The sequence below is a fragment of the Rhinopithecus bieti genome, unplaced genomic scaffold (genome assembly GCF_001698545.2).
Source record: "Rhinopithecus bieti isolate Rb0 unplaced genomic scaffold, ASM169854v2 scaffold_14232, whole genome shotgun sequence".
Taxonomy (NCBI): domain Eukaryota; kingdom Metazoa; phylum Chordata; class Mammalia; order Primates; family Cercopithecidae; genus Rhinopithecus; species Rhinopithecus bieti.
Genome location: NW_016807906.1, coordinates 1,299,089 through 1,314,973, shown reverse-complemented (window position 1 = coordinate 1,314,973; position 15,885 = coordinate 1,299,089). Strand labels below are relative to the sequence as shown.

Here is a 15,885-nt window from a genome sequence, read left to right as displayed (position 1 = left end):
CTTGCTACTTGATCTTTAGTCCTTTTAAAGAAAATGCTGATATTGCCTGTGGCTAGCATTTCTTTCTAAGGAAATTGAACTGGTACCAGACTCCTCCCTTGATAATGTAATCTACTTTCTGTAGCCTTCTGCCCTCTTCTTGATCCTGGGGTCCACCTTGTCTCAGAAGAGGGGAAACCTTAGAGGGACAGTCACTATATGAGGTCTCCTACTCTTTTGGGTGCAAACTAAGTAGTGTGAAGCACCTTCCTGTGATACACCTGAGAGTTCTTTATTTTCAAAATGCAGGAGGGCTTACGTTACTTTCAAGGTCCTAAGACTGTGGCCTGATTTTGGTAAATCATTCATTCCTTCTTCTTGGGTACAGGAGCCAATATGTTGAAAAGACCTTCTAAATTAACTTGAATCATTTTCTGAAGAACTTCAAGTCAGCTCATGATCCCTGAGTATATCAACTCTCTAGTAGTTCTGTTTATGTTTCTGGCTTGCTTTTATATTCTTATTCACTTTAATGAAAAAAAGAATATGTCTCTTTCCTTCTGCTTTAATATTTCATGCTAAAGATTATGGGAGATCACTATACAGGAAACACACATTTCTAAACACTAGGTTGTGGTTTCATGTTATTTTTCATCGGAGAATATTTTGCTTGCAGAGTGAACACTAAGTAGTTTCTCTTTTTTTCTTCTCCAAATAGTTTGAAGATGGCATCCTGGACACTTGCCTGTATGTGATGGACAGAGCGCAAATGGACCTCTCTGGAAGAGGGAATCCCATCAAAGTCAGCCGTGTGGGGTCTGCAATGGTAAGCAGCAACTACTGATACCTAAAATCTATTACACCCATCATTTGCCTCAGTATAGATGCCAGTTCATTAAGAGCTGCTGAAATGATGACTTGCACTTAATAAACTTTCATTTGTAAGATTCTAGCTTCTGACACCCAGTATAGCTCCTGGAATTTTCGGAGTTTATCATGTACTATAAAACAGAATTATCATCTCAATACTGTACGTTTCTTTGGCTTCGGACAAACAATGATAGATATCATGATACTATAGATCAGTTATTCTTAAGAACCCATTGCCTAGGGACTGAGGAGTGATCATGGCAACAATGTCAATGACTATAATCAAACAGTTGATCAACCAAACATCAAGGTGCACAGAAGATATGCAAGGCACAGCTTTTCTCCATTTTCACACTGATAGTAAGTGTGAAGAAATGAATGGCTATGTCTCATCCTAACTCCTGTCACAAGGATGTGTCACTGTAGGGCTTTCTCACTTATGAAGTGGGTATTGATTCTTTGTAGGATCCTATGAGGTAAGTAGGGCAGGCATTACTCATGCCCTTTGACAAGTTAGGACACAGGGTAAGGACAGCTGTCAGTGACAAAGCCGCAGCTAGAACTCCGGTCTGCTGACTTCAAATCTAGACATTTTCTGCCTTCCATACTGTTCTCTGCAAGATATCCTAAAACAACTTTGAGAATGCAGAGATTCTGCAGTGGAACAACTTTCTGAGAAAGGAGACAGAATTCCCATGAGTGGGAAGGGTGGGGCCAGGTGTGGGACGTGGATTAAATGGGATGTCCAGGACCCGTGCGGTCCTGGATTATATCAATGTACCCAGCATGGAGAGCCAGACTTTGGTATAGAGAAGTGTATCCAATCTGGCTGAAGAGTACCTTATTTATGATGAAATGTTAAGCTGCTTGGTATTTCAAACAATCAGAGACTGAGAAAAAGAAACACTTATATTATCAATTTCCTTAAGTTTTCTAAGAAATTCTCTCTTTGAAAGAATGTTATGTTTGAGTTTGGTTTGTATATTCTTTTGAGCTAAATGAAATCAGTATTGTTAATATAAAAATATTAGACTGAAAATGATATGAAATATAATTTCTGGTTAGCTCTTAAGAATGGTTGCTTTTATTTTATTAATAACTAAGCTACATGTAAATTTAAGAAACAGCGGACCATAAAAAGTGAAAGTAGAAACCAACATGTGAAGCCAGTTTTGTTTTCTGTGCATTTACATTCCATAGTGAGAAGACAATGAATTCCAAAGATGTGGGGGAATGTTGAATTTGGGAAATGTTTACAAAAGTGTCATGACCATTTATAACAAACACGTATTAGATCTGCGTGTGATCACTATTTTTACTGTTTTGCCCACAAGATTTCTCTTTTTCTTCTTTGAAGTTACCATAACAATTTTGCAGTGACAAAGGAAGCAACAGCTAGCAGTGGTTAAATTTAAATTAATTCCTTCTGAAGCATTCTAAAATGGCACGCTCATCAGCATAAGCCTACTCACACATTGTGTGTACTTTTACGCACCCAGAAGTCAGAAATCACTGCCTAACACAAGCCAGTGCAAAAGGGGAGCAGACAGGAAGCAGTTAACCTAATGTGTCTGTGGTGGCAGCTGGCCAAGCGGAAGCTGTTAATTATTGAATAAGCATACATACTCCTAATGCAAATTGCCTTGAGATTTTATTAATCATATAAAGCCTATGAAGTTCTAAGTTTGAAAATGTATATCCCAGTTCAAAGGTTTAAAACTAGACAGAGAAAATCCATTTGGAAAATGGTTCGGTTTTATTTTTGGAGGGGGAGAATTTGGGTGTTAAGGGATAGAGGTCCTGACCTGAGAGATTTTGAACAATATTTCCATTTCTGTCACATCCTTGTTTACATATACAGAATGGTCAATGGCTTTCCAAAACACTTTCACCTCTATTAGCTCCTTTAAACCTTAGAATACCTCTGTGAATCTTTCTAAAATCTGTTCAGTTTTAATAATCTTAAAAGCTAAAATACTGAGCCTCCAAAATCAATTTTAAAAAAATGACACAGAAGAAAATCAAGTGTTCTTTGGTCCTTCAGGCAGATACTCTCCTGTTCACAAATCCTGGAAATCTATCGTGAAACTTCTGAATGTAGTTAAACAAAGAACAAAGACAAAAAAAACTTTAAATTTCTCAATTAATGGTTTGACTTTATTGGTATGAAAAGATGTGCTTAGAGAGCCCAAAAGAAAGTGTTTGGAAGTTGTGGACTCCTAGCCAGAACCCTGTCTCAGGGCGACGGAGCTGTGTGTGTTTTCTCAGGGGCTGGGCCCAGGCCTCAGGTAAAACAGAGGCTGACGCAGAGTTGTTCTGAATTCCTCTGAAACACCTCCCAGCCTGGTCATAGAGGCTAGAAATCCCTTTTGCAGGTTGCAAATGCCAGAGCAGAGGTATAGGTGGCATGTGGACTCTCCAGAAGGAATAGCACACAGACCTCATTTCACCCCCAGGTGAGAATGAAAGAAGGTAGAACTTTCCTCAGGGCACCTGCTGCCGGGAAACAGTGAGGATGAGCAGACCAGTCCTTGCTGGGTATCTGTAGAGAGTGGAGATGGATGGGGACAAGATGCAGAGCACATGACTGGGGCCCAGTTTGCTTACTGTAGTCAAAGACAAGTCTAGCACTGAAGGTTGGCAAGGAGTTTTCAGGAAACAGGTGGGTGCAGGTTGAAAAAAAAAAAACAAAACCACCGATAACCCAAATTGTGCAAACTTTCAGTGATGATAAGAATCTGAATTTGGGCCAGGCACAGTGGCTCACGCCTGTAATCCCAGCACTTTGGGAGGCCGAGGTGGGCAGATCACCTGAGGTCAGGAGTTCAAGATCAGCCTGATCAACATGGAGAAACCCTGTCTCTACTGAAAATAAGGAAAACTAGCCAGGCATGATGGTGCCTGCCTGTAATTCCAGTTACTCAGGAGGCTGAGGCAGGAGAATTGCTCGAACCCAGGAGGCCGAGGTTGTGGTGAGCAGAGAGCATGCCATTGCACTCAGGAGTGAAACTCTATCTCAAACGGATTTGAAGTGCACAATCCCCAGATAAAAATATTTATTGTCCAGTATATGTATACTTATTGTATGTGACCTTGGGTAATCGTTTGTTGTAGAGGGCTGTCCTGTGTAGAATGTTTAACAACATCCCTATCTTCTACCAAGCAGATGCAAGTTGTCTTAACTGTTCCCTTACCAGCTGTGACAACTCAAAATGATTCCACATGTTACCAAATGTCCACTGGGGGTAAAAATCACCCTTAGTGAGGACCACAGCACTAAACCCCTCTGTGACTCAGTTTCCCTGCCTATGGACTGTAAGTAACACTCTTCTCACCTGCATAGCGAATCTGTCTTCCTTACTCACTCAAAACCTGCTGGTTTTCGTCCTTTACTGAAAAGAAAGTGAAGGCAGCATCATATGGGAAGTGACTCAGCTCATGTTGAGAGATTGGACCTTGATTCTGGTTGTGCTATTAACTTACTATGCGTAAATAACTAACCTCTGCTGGCCTTGCATCTTTGTCTTTAAAGTGAAATTTTGTCTCTGTGCTCAAACCACATTGACAGCAAGAATAATCTTTCATTCTTCGAAATAGTGCTCTCCCTTCTTCTATTTTTTCCTTTATAAATTCAGTAACTTCCCTTGTTCTTATTTTGAGTTACTGTTACTTCACTTTGATGTGAAAGTAGGAAAAGTTATGACAATCTGGACAGCCTGGGGCTGTTGGAGTTTCCCAGGAGAAAGCAAGCCCAAAATCCTGTGTTCTCGTCATCTAGAGATTAGACCTGAGATGTTACAACCTTACATAAGCTAACGTTTGCTTAGGCTCCTTTAAATACTGTGTAGTGCATTTTACCAAGCTACACTGCAGATTAATTTAAGAGAGGAAAGAAAAAAAAGAGAAGCAATTAGAAAAAATGAAGAAACTTGCCCAAAGTTATACTTCTTCCTTTAAATTGCATTGCTTGATGGCTGCTTTCCCTCCAATGCATTTCTGATGTGACAGTTCCCACCAGGAAAATTGCCAGAGAAAGCTAAGAAGAATGCTTAACTTTGTGCCATCTGAACACTTACTTCACTCACATGGCATTAATAAAGCATTCTATTGCTAGCCCCAAGTTTCTGTGAATAAGCCAGACATGGACTTGGAGCCCCAAGTCAGACTATCAAAGAAGGTGAGCCATGACATATTGTGACAAGGGCAGCATGGTTCTGGGGAAAAGGGAAGGCTGTGCAACCACCTGGGGTGGTTACCTGTCCATGCCTGTTCCTGCCTCCTGACTGATAGGATCTGGCAGCAACTATGGGCAGATAATTTCCCCCAAGGAGATGCAGCTGCTTCTGCAAAGGCTGCTGCTATTGCAGATAATGGCTCGTTATTCACTGTGAAACACATACATATACCACCTCCATCTATATTTGCTCCAGTGGGTTAAGGCATTACCAGTGGAGAATCTGTGTTGAAACACACACAGAACCAGCATGTGCAATGGGGAGGACTCTCCAAGAGACTTCTGGGTGAGGAAGCAGAAGCCCTTGGAAGTGATGTCACTCACTCACTCAAAGTCACACAACAAATAAGTGGCCTTGCTGAAACCAGATATTGTCCTTACTCTCAGATCGTATCACCTTAGAGGGCCACTATCAACACATTATTACCAATAACACAATTATTATATCAAACTGAGTCACTATCGCCTAGAAAAGAATAGTGCCCCAAGGGAATGGAGCCCAGATGAGGTGAATTTTGAAATTGGGGAATACGTGAAGAATGGTATAAATCAGAGGATTCTAAATAGCCATAGGCACTGGGACCCTGGAAAATGAGTTTACAAAGAAAATCAGGTAGCAAATATGATATGATAATGGTGGTGGTGTTTGGTGGTGAAAGAGGTAGTGATGGTGGTAGTGGTGATGGTGGTGGTGATGGTGGTGATGGTGATGATAATGGTGGTGATGGTAGGGTGATTTATGGTGGTGATAGTGATGGTGATGATGGCAGTGGTGGTGGAGATGGTGAAGGTGATGGTAGGAGTGATGGTGGTGGTAGTGATGGTGGTGGTGGTGGTGGTGGTGATTGTGATGGTGATGATGGTGATAGTGGTGCTGGTTGTGGTGGTGGTGGTGATGGTGGTAAAACACTCAATATTTACTCGTTTGTTCAACAAGAGTTTAGTGCGAATCTACCAGTCTAAGCACTGGAGTACAGTTGTGAACAAAATTAAGTTTCTGCCTTCACAGAGCTTACAGTCTAACAGAGAACACAGACTAGTAAATAGAAAATTTTAGCTCAGCATGGCAAATTCTCTGATGGAAATAATATCCCTTTAGGATATGCACAGCTTCATGCACCTTGGGTTCCCTTCATACCCTCTTTCTTTCTCCTCTCTCCTCCTGTGACATCCTTCTCTCTTTCCTCCTCCTGCTCTGCATTTTTCCCTCTCCCATATGTCCATTCCTTTAATTCAGATATTTTTGGAGGCCTGTTCTATACCAGCTCTACACCATGCAGCAGTGGTATGGCAATGAAAAAAGCAACATAAGATTGTATGGGAAAGCATAGGATTGCATGGGAAAGCAAATCTCTTAAATATAGCTCAAAGTTTTCCCAGAACTAAACACTGGATCAAAAGATACAAGAATGTCTGAGGTCCCACAGTAATAACTAACCACGCTATTATTTGAAGAAACCCTTTCTCCAGGGTCAAAATTATATACAAACAGCTAGTCACCATAAACACTGAAGAAAATGTAGTAGGGGTTATTTGCTCTTCTGGGGGCTTGTTTTGCAATTTGAAAACTAAGGTTGACACAACTGAAGTTTATTCCATAGGATCTCAACATTTACAGTTACTTGATTCCATGGTATTCCGATTCAGTTGTAGTAAGAAAAAAGGTAATATTAATGAGAAAATTAGGAAGATAGGAGGGAAGAAAAAAATGTCAATATAGTTACATATTTTTAAATTTCAGTGTTTGTACTGCTGCCATCCTGGACTTTCCAGCTTCCCTTGAGATGTATGCATTTATTTTTAAACCTGGCCTTTTGCTAATATTGAACCACAATGCCATCATTAATCCCCATTAATACTTTGCTCTGACTATGCCTTTTGGGAACTAACTCATGACTAAACTTTTTTAACCAATCGATGTTTGATGTACTCTTTAGCATTATAAAAAAATCTTGAACTCCAGCTAGTAAATCAAACTGACCACAATTAGGAATAGGTCCTGGATTTTTCTAGGACCCAGTACAAGATGAATGACTATAGACCTTTGAGATGAAATGGACTTTAGTGTTTCTGATCTTCATGCATCTGTGATCCTACTGATAAACAGAAAATAAAGTTATTTTCCCTTTGTCCATCTTTTCCTCCCCTTCCTTTTGTCCCAGTATTTAGAAAGATTTTTTTTTCTTTCCATGCATGAAAAAGACAGTAATGACATAACTCCTTTGATATGTTGCCAAGCAACTCCAAAGGGGGTTTACAATAAAACCATGTTTTATTCGTTTTCTTTCCAGTGTTTACTTGGTCATCTTATGGGAAGGCTTACGTTGAGCAAACCTCTTCATGCAACAAACCTTAATTATAAATATTCAGATTACATTTAAAATTCACTTTGATTAGAAATTTCACGTCTTAGTCATCCCAAATGAACTGTAAAGACAGAAATAAATACATAAAGTTTGTATTTATTTCTAAAGTTTATTCCTTGATCGTACAGACCAGTCACAATGTACTTTCATAACAGTTTTATTAAGTAAGAACAATTTTTAATTACAAAGCAATATCTAACTCATCCTTTGGTTTATAAAGCAGCTAAAACCTCTTTTTTTGGAGTGAACGGTCGTAGATACATCTAAGGACCCAGGTGCTCAGTGGGCATGGTCCTTGGCCTTTGTAAATCACCAAGGAACTTTTTCACATTTATCCATATGGATCGTATTTTTTGAAAAAGTTCATCTATCAAAACAAATCATGATTATGTAATAATGCCTTGTTACCCCATTCTTGTGTCAGATTCTAATGGTGGTAGAGGTGGTAATTATCTCTACCAGATAATGAGTATGACCACACTGAATATGATTCGGGGTCACCTTTGTGGGGGTAAAGATACAACTTCCGTCTGGTCTTTTATAAAAGTGACCCGCAGATGCCTAGAGGTCAAAATTCCCCGGGTGGTGACCACTGCCAGATGTAGGCTCCATGATGGACTTGAGTCTCCCTCCAGAGCTTCTGAGTCTCCAACCCTATCAGCTTTTAATGAAAAGTGTTATTGTCTCTTTCTATTAGTCATGTCTGGAATGAAATTCCTCAGTTTGAAACAGCAGAAAAAGGCAGAAGCCTCTGGTGTTCCTTGCAACCTTTCCAATTGTAACACATATTAATTAGTAGGAGCTCTCAGGGTGACAACTTTGGGAGAATCCACTGATTTGTATTAATGAAGAATGTTACTGAAGTCCAGCAGAATAAAGTACTAAATTACCAACTCTAAAAAGATTTTTTTAAACCATTAAAGTTAAAGTCAAGGTATTTCTAAGAATGAAAGTCATTTCTATGATCCTAAAATGACCCAGGGAATTCAATGATGAATGGGTAGTGCAGACTCACGGTAAATATATTCAAAGTAAACAATACCATAAGGTCACCTTATTCACCAGGGATTTTCATTTCTGTTTGTTGAAGATTTTTTAAAAATTGACAAATATTTTGGAAGCCTGTGGGAAAATAGAATTTAGCAGAAAGTATCCTCATAGTCACTTTTGAGAAACTGCGTAAATGCATTCCATAAATAACCAAAGTGCAGGTGGAGAGACTGAGGTATCAGGAAGTTAAGTAACACTATCCAAGGTTGCTGGTAGCACTGGGGGTGAGTCATGAGTTGCCTGGCCCCACTAATTCACACACAATGTTGTATTTCCCCTGGGTTTGTCCTCTGTCTGTCCTCTCTCCAGGTCACATGAGCTGCTTGGATACAGATATAATGCCTTGTCTGATTCAATCCTTCTCTTTCAGGTAGGGGCAGGGGGGGACAATGAACTGTTCAGACATTGTCTTTTTTCTCTTATGGTAAAAGCCAGCAATGTAATGAAGTTTCCATTTGTGGTCAAACAGCTAGTTTTCTCAATTATTAAGCTTACATTTCTTATGCCTCTTCACCTCATATTTTTGGAGAAAAACAGACATTTATTACAAGCCATCTCTCGAATGTGATAATCATGGGCAATCTAAATGTCTGCTTTCCCTGAATTGCTTCCTGGAATGAGGTTTCAATGCTGCAGCTATTTTGTAATCACACAGGCTATTTCTGAAGCACAAGGATGCTTTACAGCACTCCCTCCAAGCTGTGCAGTTGGTGCTGCTCTGGTCTCCTGGGGCCAGCATCCCCAGGATAGATGGACAGCAAAGGAGCAAAGCCGGCTCAGCCCTTTAGCATACGCACAGCTTCATGCACCTTGGGTTCCCTTCATACCCTCTTTCTTTCTCCTCTCTCCTCCTGTGACATCCTTCTCTCTTTCCTCCTCCTGTTCTGCATTTTTCCCTCTCCCATACGTCCATTCCTTTAATTCAGATATTTTTGGAGGTCTGTTGCATACCAGCTCTACACCATGCAGCAGTGGTATGGCAATGAAAAAAGCAGGCCACACTTGGAGACCTTGAAATCTCAGTTTCGTTCTCTCAGTCCATGTTTGCTTATTTCTCTCATTATTGTCAATTAGTAAAATATGTTTTGGCCAAATGAGCATCCTCAGTTACTAAGAGAGACAAGGTTAATAATTTCCTGTGGTAATAGTTATCATGAAAAACGAGTCTAATTACCCACCCCTGTCAGAGCTTGGGTCATATGTATACCAAAGGACATTCATATTATCGGTAGTTATATGCTTCATACTATTCATTAGTGTTAGTTGCAGGGGTTTTTTTAATCGAAGTAAAATTTACATACAGTAAAAAAATCACGGCTATTAAATGCACAATTCAATGAGTTTTGACTGGGGTAATCACCACCCCAATCAAAATATAGACATTTCCATAAGCCTAGAAGTTTCCCTTGTGCTTCTTCTAGTCAATCCCCACCTCATTTGGTAGCTGCTACTCTGATTTCTTGCAATGGGTTACATTTGTCTATTCTTAAACTTCACATAAATGGATTCAGACAGTAGAAACAGGACTGGCTTCTCTTACTCCATCAACTGCATGTGTTTTCAATGTTTTCCTTACCATTACTAAGAAGTAGTTTATTGTATTGTATATCACAATTTGTCTATCCATTCACCTATTGATGGATGTTTAAGATGTTTCCAATTTGAAGCTATTATGAATACAGTTACTATAAACATTATTGTACAAGTGTTTTTGTGTACGTGTTTTCATATGTCTGGAGTAAACAGTTAAAGAGAACATGCCTAGCTGTTTTATTTATTTAACTTTTTATATATTTAACTTTATAAGAATTGGCTAGTTTTCCAAAGCAGCTCTACTGTTATACATTCCTGCCAGCAATGTATGAGAGTTCCAGTTTCTCCACAGCTTCACCTATTCTTGATGTCTTGAACCTTTTTAATTTTAACCAATCAAATGGGTATATAGTGGCATTTCATTGTAGTTTTAATTTTCATTTCCCTGATGGCTAATGATGTGGAGCATCTTTTAATATATTTATTGGCTATATATATATATATATATATATATATATATACACACACACATGTATATGCAGCTTGTTTTCAAGTCTACTGTTTCTTATTGGGTCATTTGTACTTTTATTATTAAGTTATAGTTGCTCTGTGTATATACCTCTCATTTGTCAGATATGTATAGAACATATTTTCCCCAAACCATGGCTTGTAGTTATATCTTATAAATGGCATATTTTAAGTAACAAAAGTTGTTAAATTTTATAAAATCAAATTTTTTCATTGTTCTTTAATAGTCCTTCCCAGTAAATGTTCTTTTCACATGAAGACTTTCACATGAATCACTATTTGCCCATGTTTGCCACTATTTCTCCTATGTTTTATTTTTGAAGCTTTATAATTTGAACTTTTACATTTACATCTTAACTTATCTTTTGATGTTGTGTGAGGTAGGGATTGTATCTTATTTTTTTCAAATTTATCCATTTGTTCCACCCGCATTTGTTGAAAAGACTGTTGAAAAGGCTTTCATTTGTTGCAAAGACTTTCTTTGTTGAAAAGACTGTCATTTTCTTCATTGAATTGCTTTGGTGACTGTCGGAAATCAAATGTCTACATGAGTATGGATCTATTTCTAGACTCCCTTTTCTGTTTCATTAGTTTATATGTATGTCCTTATGACAATACCACACTGCCTTGATTACTGCTTTCCTCTAGTAAACCTTCAAATCAGGTAGTCATTCATCTTTGTTCTTCTTTTTCAATATTATGTTTAGTTATTCTAGATCCTTTGTATTGCTATGTAAATTTTGGAAACAACTTGCCAACTTTAATGAAATGCCTCTTGGCATTCTAACTATCCCATTGTCTTGATTTAGTAAAGAAGTATTACAAGGTAGCCTATAGCCATCTTCCAGTGATAGCACATCCATTCATTCAACAGAACTTACTGAGTTCCCACTCTGTGCTAGCCCTGGGAATACAAAGTCAAAACAGCATGGTGCCTTCCTTCCTTCTGTGGACATAAAGTCTGGTAAAAGAACACAGACAGTCTAACCAATGACACAACACAATGTGATAAATGGATAGTACTATGCAAAGAGTACTATGTGATCAAAGAGTAAGGACATCCAAATCAAAGTGATAAGTAAAGATTCCCAGAGTGTAACCAGCTGAGTTTTAAAGGATCAATAGGCCACCAGGTAAATAAGAGGTTTGAGTATGGATGGACATTCCAGGGAGAGAGAATAACATTTCCAGCAACAACAAGGCAGAAAACAGCTTGTTATTAAGCAAACCACTATGAAAAACCAAAGAGATGGTAGATGATTTTCCATCCCTTTGGACGAAGTACGTGACCCTGGCTGTTGTAAGTGCCGTGAAAGCCCAGAAAAAAATCAAGGATGAGGAGCCAGGCAAGGGAAGAAGCAGAATTGCTGCTACCCTATTTCTTTTTTCTTGTGCATTTTCTGGGATGCCTGCCCATGGAATAACCTGAGTACTTGACCTTCAACTCATCTCCGTTCCTATCCTTACAACATAACTTGGCAAATGGCAGAACAGGCACAAAAACAGATTTCTACATTCCCAGAACCATGATCTTTTAAATTTTATTTTTTTAGAACCATTTTCTTCAGATAACAATTGAATCCAAATACGTAAAAGAGAAAAAGCAGAGCAACTATTACTAAAGAAAGGTGGTGACTGCAGCCTTGACTACCAACATTCAGTTCTCACCTGCCCCACCCCACAACACTATAACTACTGAGATTCTTTTGCAAAACCCTAGCATGTCATGAAGCACAATTGGACATCCACCACACCACTTCCACCTGTGATTAAGTCTGGTCACCACCGGACTGTAGCTGGGGACTTGTGGTTCACAAAACCTGGAAACGATTTTCTACAGGAAATAATTCTTCTTCTTGCCAAATTTAGCACTAGGCCTTTGATGTTAGTACATGTTACCCAACATCGAAATTCATTTCCAATGGTCTTTGAGAAAGTATTATGGACAAAATTAGGTATAAGACTATTTTCTAAAAGAGTTATAGAAATCCTAGCCTTTATGAGGACATAACTTTTAACAATGAAATTTAATGGAATATAATCAGTTTATAACAGAGAAAAGTCATTTCATCATAGCCATATAAAATGTACACAGAGGAGAAAATACCCTTGCATATTTTTTAAAAGCAGAAAGAAATAGTAACTATACAAAATTAAAGGTCTGTGCTATAGAAAATTTAAGAATCAAGAAATGTCACATTTCTTTATTTTTCAGTATCAAGTTAGAATCTGCTCATATTCCAATGACCAAAATTAGACAGAAGTCCAGTATGGGTCATCTTTTAAGGCTATTTCTATTCTTTGAATTATACAGGAGAAATAATTTTAAAATCATAAATAATATTATACTATAGATGCTGGTTTAATTTAAAAGTCTTCATTGATTTTCACAGCTTTATTGAAATATAGTTGACAATAAAATGTGCGTACTTAATGTACAATTGGATAATGTTGACATGTATATGTACCCATGAAACGAACATTAAAATCAAAATAATGAATATATCCATTGCCCCCAGAAGCTTCCTTATTGTCATTTCTTCCTTAAACCACTCCCAGATTTGTGTATCACCCCGCATCACTGCTCAGCCTTCTGTGATTATATAATGATTTGTGTTTTCCAGACTTTTACACAAATATAATCCGGCAGTATATACTCTTTGTGAGGCTTCTTTTATGCTTCCTTCCTGTGTTCTGAGCTTCATCCACCCTGTTTTTTTGTTTCGGTAGTTTATTCCTCTTTATTGCTGAGTAGTAGTGTTTCATTGTATGGAGGAATCACTATTTGCCCATGTATTTACTTGCGGATGGACATTTGGGCCAATTTCAGTTTTTGCCTCTTACAAATAAAGCCAGAAACTTTAGCTTGGAAGACTTTAGTAAAAGTCTTTGTTTAGACGTAAGCTTTCATTTCTCTTAGGTAAATACCTAGGAGTGAGGTGGCTGGGTCATAAGCTAAACATAGGTTTAATTTTTAAGAAACTACCAAACTGTTCCCTAAAGTGGATGGGCATTTTACATCCCCACCAGCAGCATATGAGAGTCTCAAGTGTTCCGTATCCTCCCTGACACTTGGTATGATCAATCTTTTTAATCTTAGACTTTTAAACAGATGTCCAGTGTTACCTTGCTGTGGTTTTGATTTGCATTTCCTTAATGGCTGATGATACTGAGCATCTTTTGTTGTGATTGGCCACCCATGTATTTTCTTTGATGGAATATCTGTTCAAATATTTTTCTCTTGTTTTAAGGTTGTGTTTATTTTCTTACTATTGAGTTTCAAGTGTTCTTTACATATTCTAGATACAAGTTTTTTTTTTTTTATCAGATAAAGGATTTACAGATATTTTCTTCCACTCTAGTTTTATTTTTTATTCTCTTCACAGGGCCTTTCAAAGAGCAAAAGTTCTTAATTTTTATGAAGTCTGATTTATAAATTTTTTTATGGATTGTGCTTTTCATATTTTATCTAAGTAACCTGCCTAACCTAACATCACACAATTTTCTCCTTTGCTTCCTTTTAGAAGTTTTATAACTCTAGGTTTCATATTTAGGTCTAAGGTTCATTTTGAGTTAATTTTTACATATGATGCAAGGTATGAATCAAAGCTCATATTTTTGTACATGAATATCCAATTGATGCCACCCCATTTGTTGAAATGATTATCCTTTATCCATAAAATTTCCTTTGCAACTTTATCACAAATTAGTTAACTGTATTTGTGTGAGTCTATTTCTGTATTCTCTATTGTGTTCCATTGATTTGTTTGTATTTACACCAAATGGTGTCATGCTACTTAATTTAAAAGTACTACATATAATTGTACCCAAATTCTATTTAATTTTGTTATATTAAATTTTACTTTAATAGGAAAGAAACTAAACTGCAACAGAAGAAATTGTTAAACTTCAAATAAATATTTCTTCACTACAAGAGATATCATTTCTTAACAGGTCTCCCTAAGGTTATTAAAAATTATAAAAACCATTAAAAGAATAAAGTAATTATGTACTTTTAAATTATACTTTAATGTTAGATGGTATCAATTAACTGAGAGACCAACACACTAAAATATTACCATTTTCACTCTTCCTCTCCTCTTTCTCCTATCCTTTTTCTTAGGATGATTATTGTTTTTATATTATCAAGTTTTAAAATTCATCTGTAACCGTAAATCCCAAAGATGCTTAACTTATATAGATTGTTCTCACCACTGAATCTGTTATCATAGAGTCTCTGTTCCTGGGTTCTTTGTTTGATTCAGTCCCTAATTATTTTGATATCACTTTTCAGGTATTAATAGTTTGATTATGATAGGTACTGTATTCCCTGAAGTACTTCATGTTTGAAAATGTGTGTAAAAGGAGTTGAACACTTGATTTGATTCTCCACTTGGTCACTGTTGGTGTATAGAAGAGCTAATGATTTGTGTACATTAATCCTGTGTCCAGAAACTTTGCTGAATTCTTTTATCAGTTCTAGGAGCTTTCTTAAGGAGTCCTTGGGGTTTTCAAGGTAAACAATTATATCATCAGCAAACAGTGACAGTTTGACTTCCTCTTTACCTATTTGGATGCCCTTTATTTCTTTCTCTTATCTTATTGCTCTGGCTAGGACTTCCAGTACTATGTTGAAGAGGAGTGGTGAGGGTGGGACTCCTTGTCTTGTTCCAGTTCTCAGAGGAAATGCTTTCAACATTTCCTCATTCAGTATTATGTTGGCTGTGGGTTTGTCATAGATGGCTTTTATTATATTAAGATCTATCCCTTACATGCTGATTTTGCTGAGAGTTTTAATCATAAAGCAACGTCAGATTTTGTTGAATGCTTTTCTGAATCTATTGAGATGATCATGTGATTTTGTTTTCATTCTGTTTATGTGGTGTATCACATTTATTGACTTGCGTATGTTAAACCATGTCCACATCCCTGGTATGAAACCCACTTGACCATGGTGGATTATCTTTTTGATATGTTGTTGGATTCAGTTAGCTAGTATTTTGTTAAAGATTTTAGCATCTGTGTTCATCAAGGATATTGGTCTGTAGTTTTCTTTTTTGGTTATGTCCTTTCCTGTTTTTTTGTATTAGGGTGATGCTGGCTTCATAGAATGAATTTGGGAGGATTCCTTCTTTCTCTATCTTGTGGAATAGTGTCAAAAGGATTGGTACCAATTCTTCCTTGAATGTCTGGTAGAATTCTGCTGTGAATCCATCTGTTCCTGGACATTTTTTTGTTGATAAGTTTTTAATTACCATTTCAATCTCACTGCTTGTTGTTGTTCTATTCAGGATATATAATTCTTCTTGACTTAAGCTAGGAGGG

The 15,885-nt window shown here is 37.5% G+C and overlaps 1 protein-coding gene across 1 annotated transcript in view; it reads left to right on the top strand.

Annotated features, from left to right (window-relative positions):
- F13A1 (coagulation factor XIII A chain) overlaps window positions 1–15,885 on the top strand; it is a 160,983-nt gene that overhangs the window by 72,348 nt on the left and 72,750 nt on the right. The window contains exon 6 of the mRNA XM_017884150.1: window positions 698–805. Within this exon, the coding sequence (XP_017739639.1) occupies window positions 698–805 (108 nt within the window). The remainder of the gene's footprint in view (window positions 1–697; window positions 806–15,885) is intronic.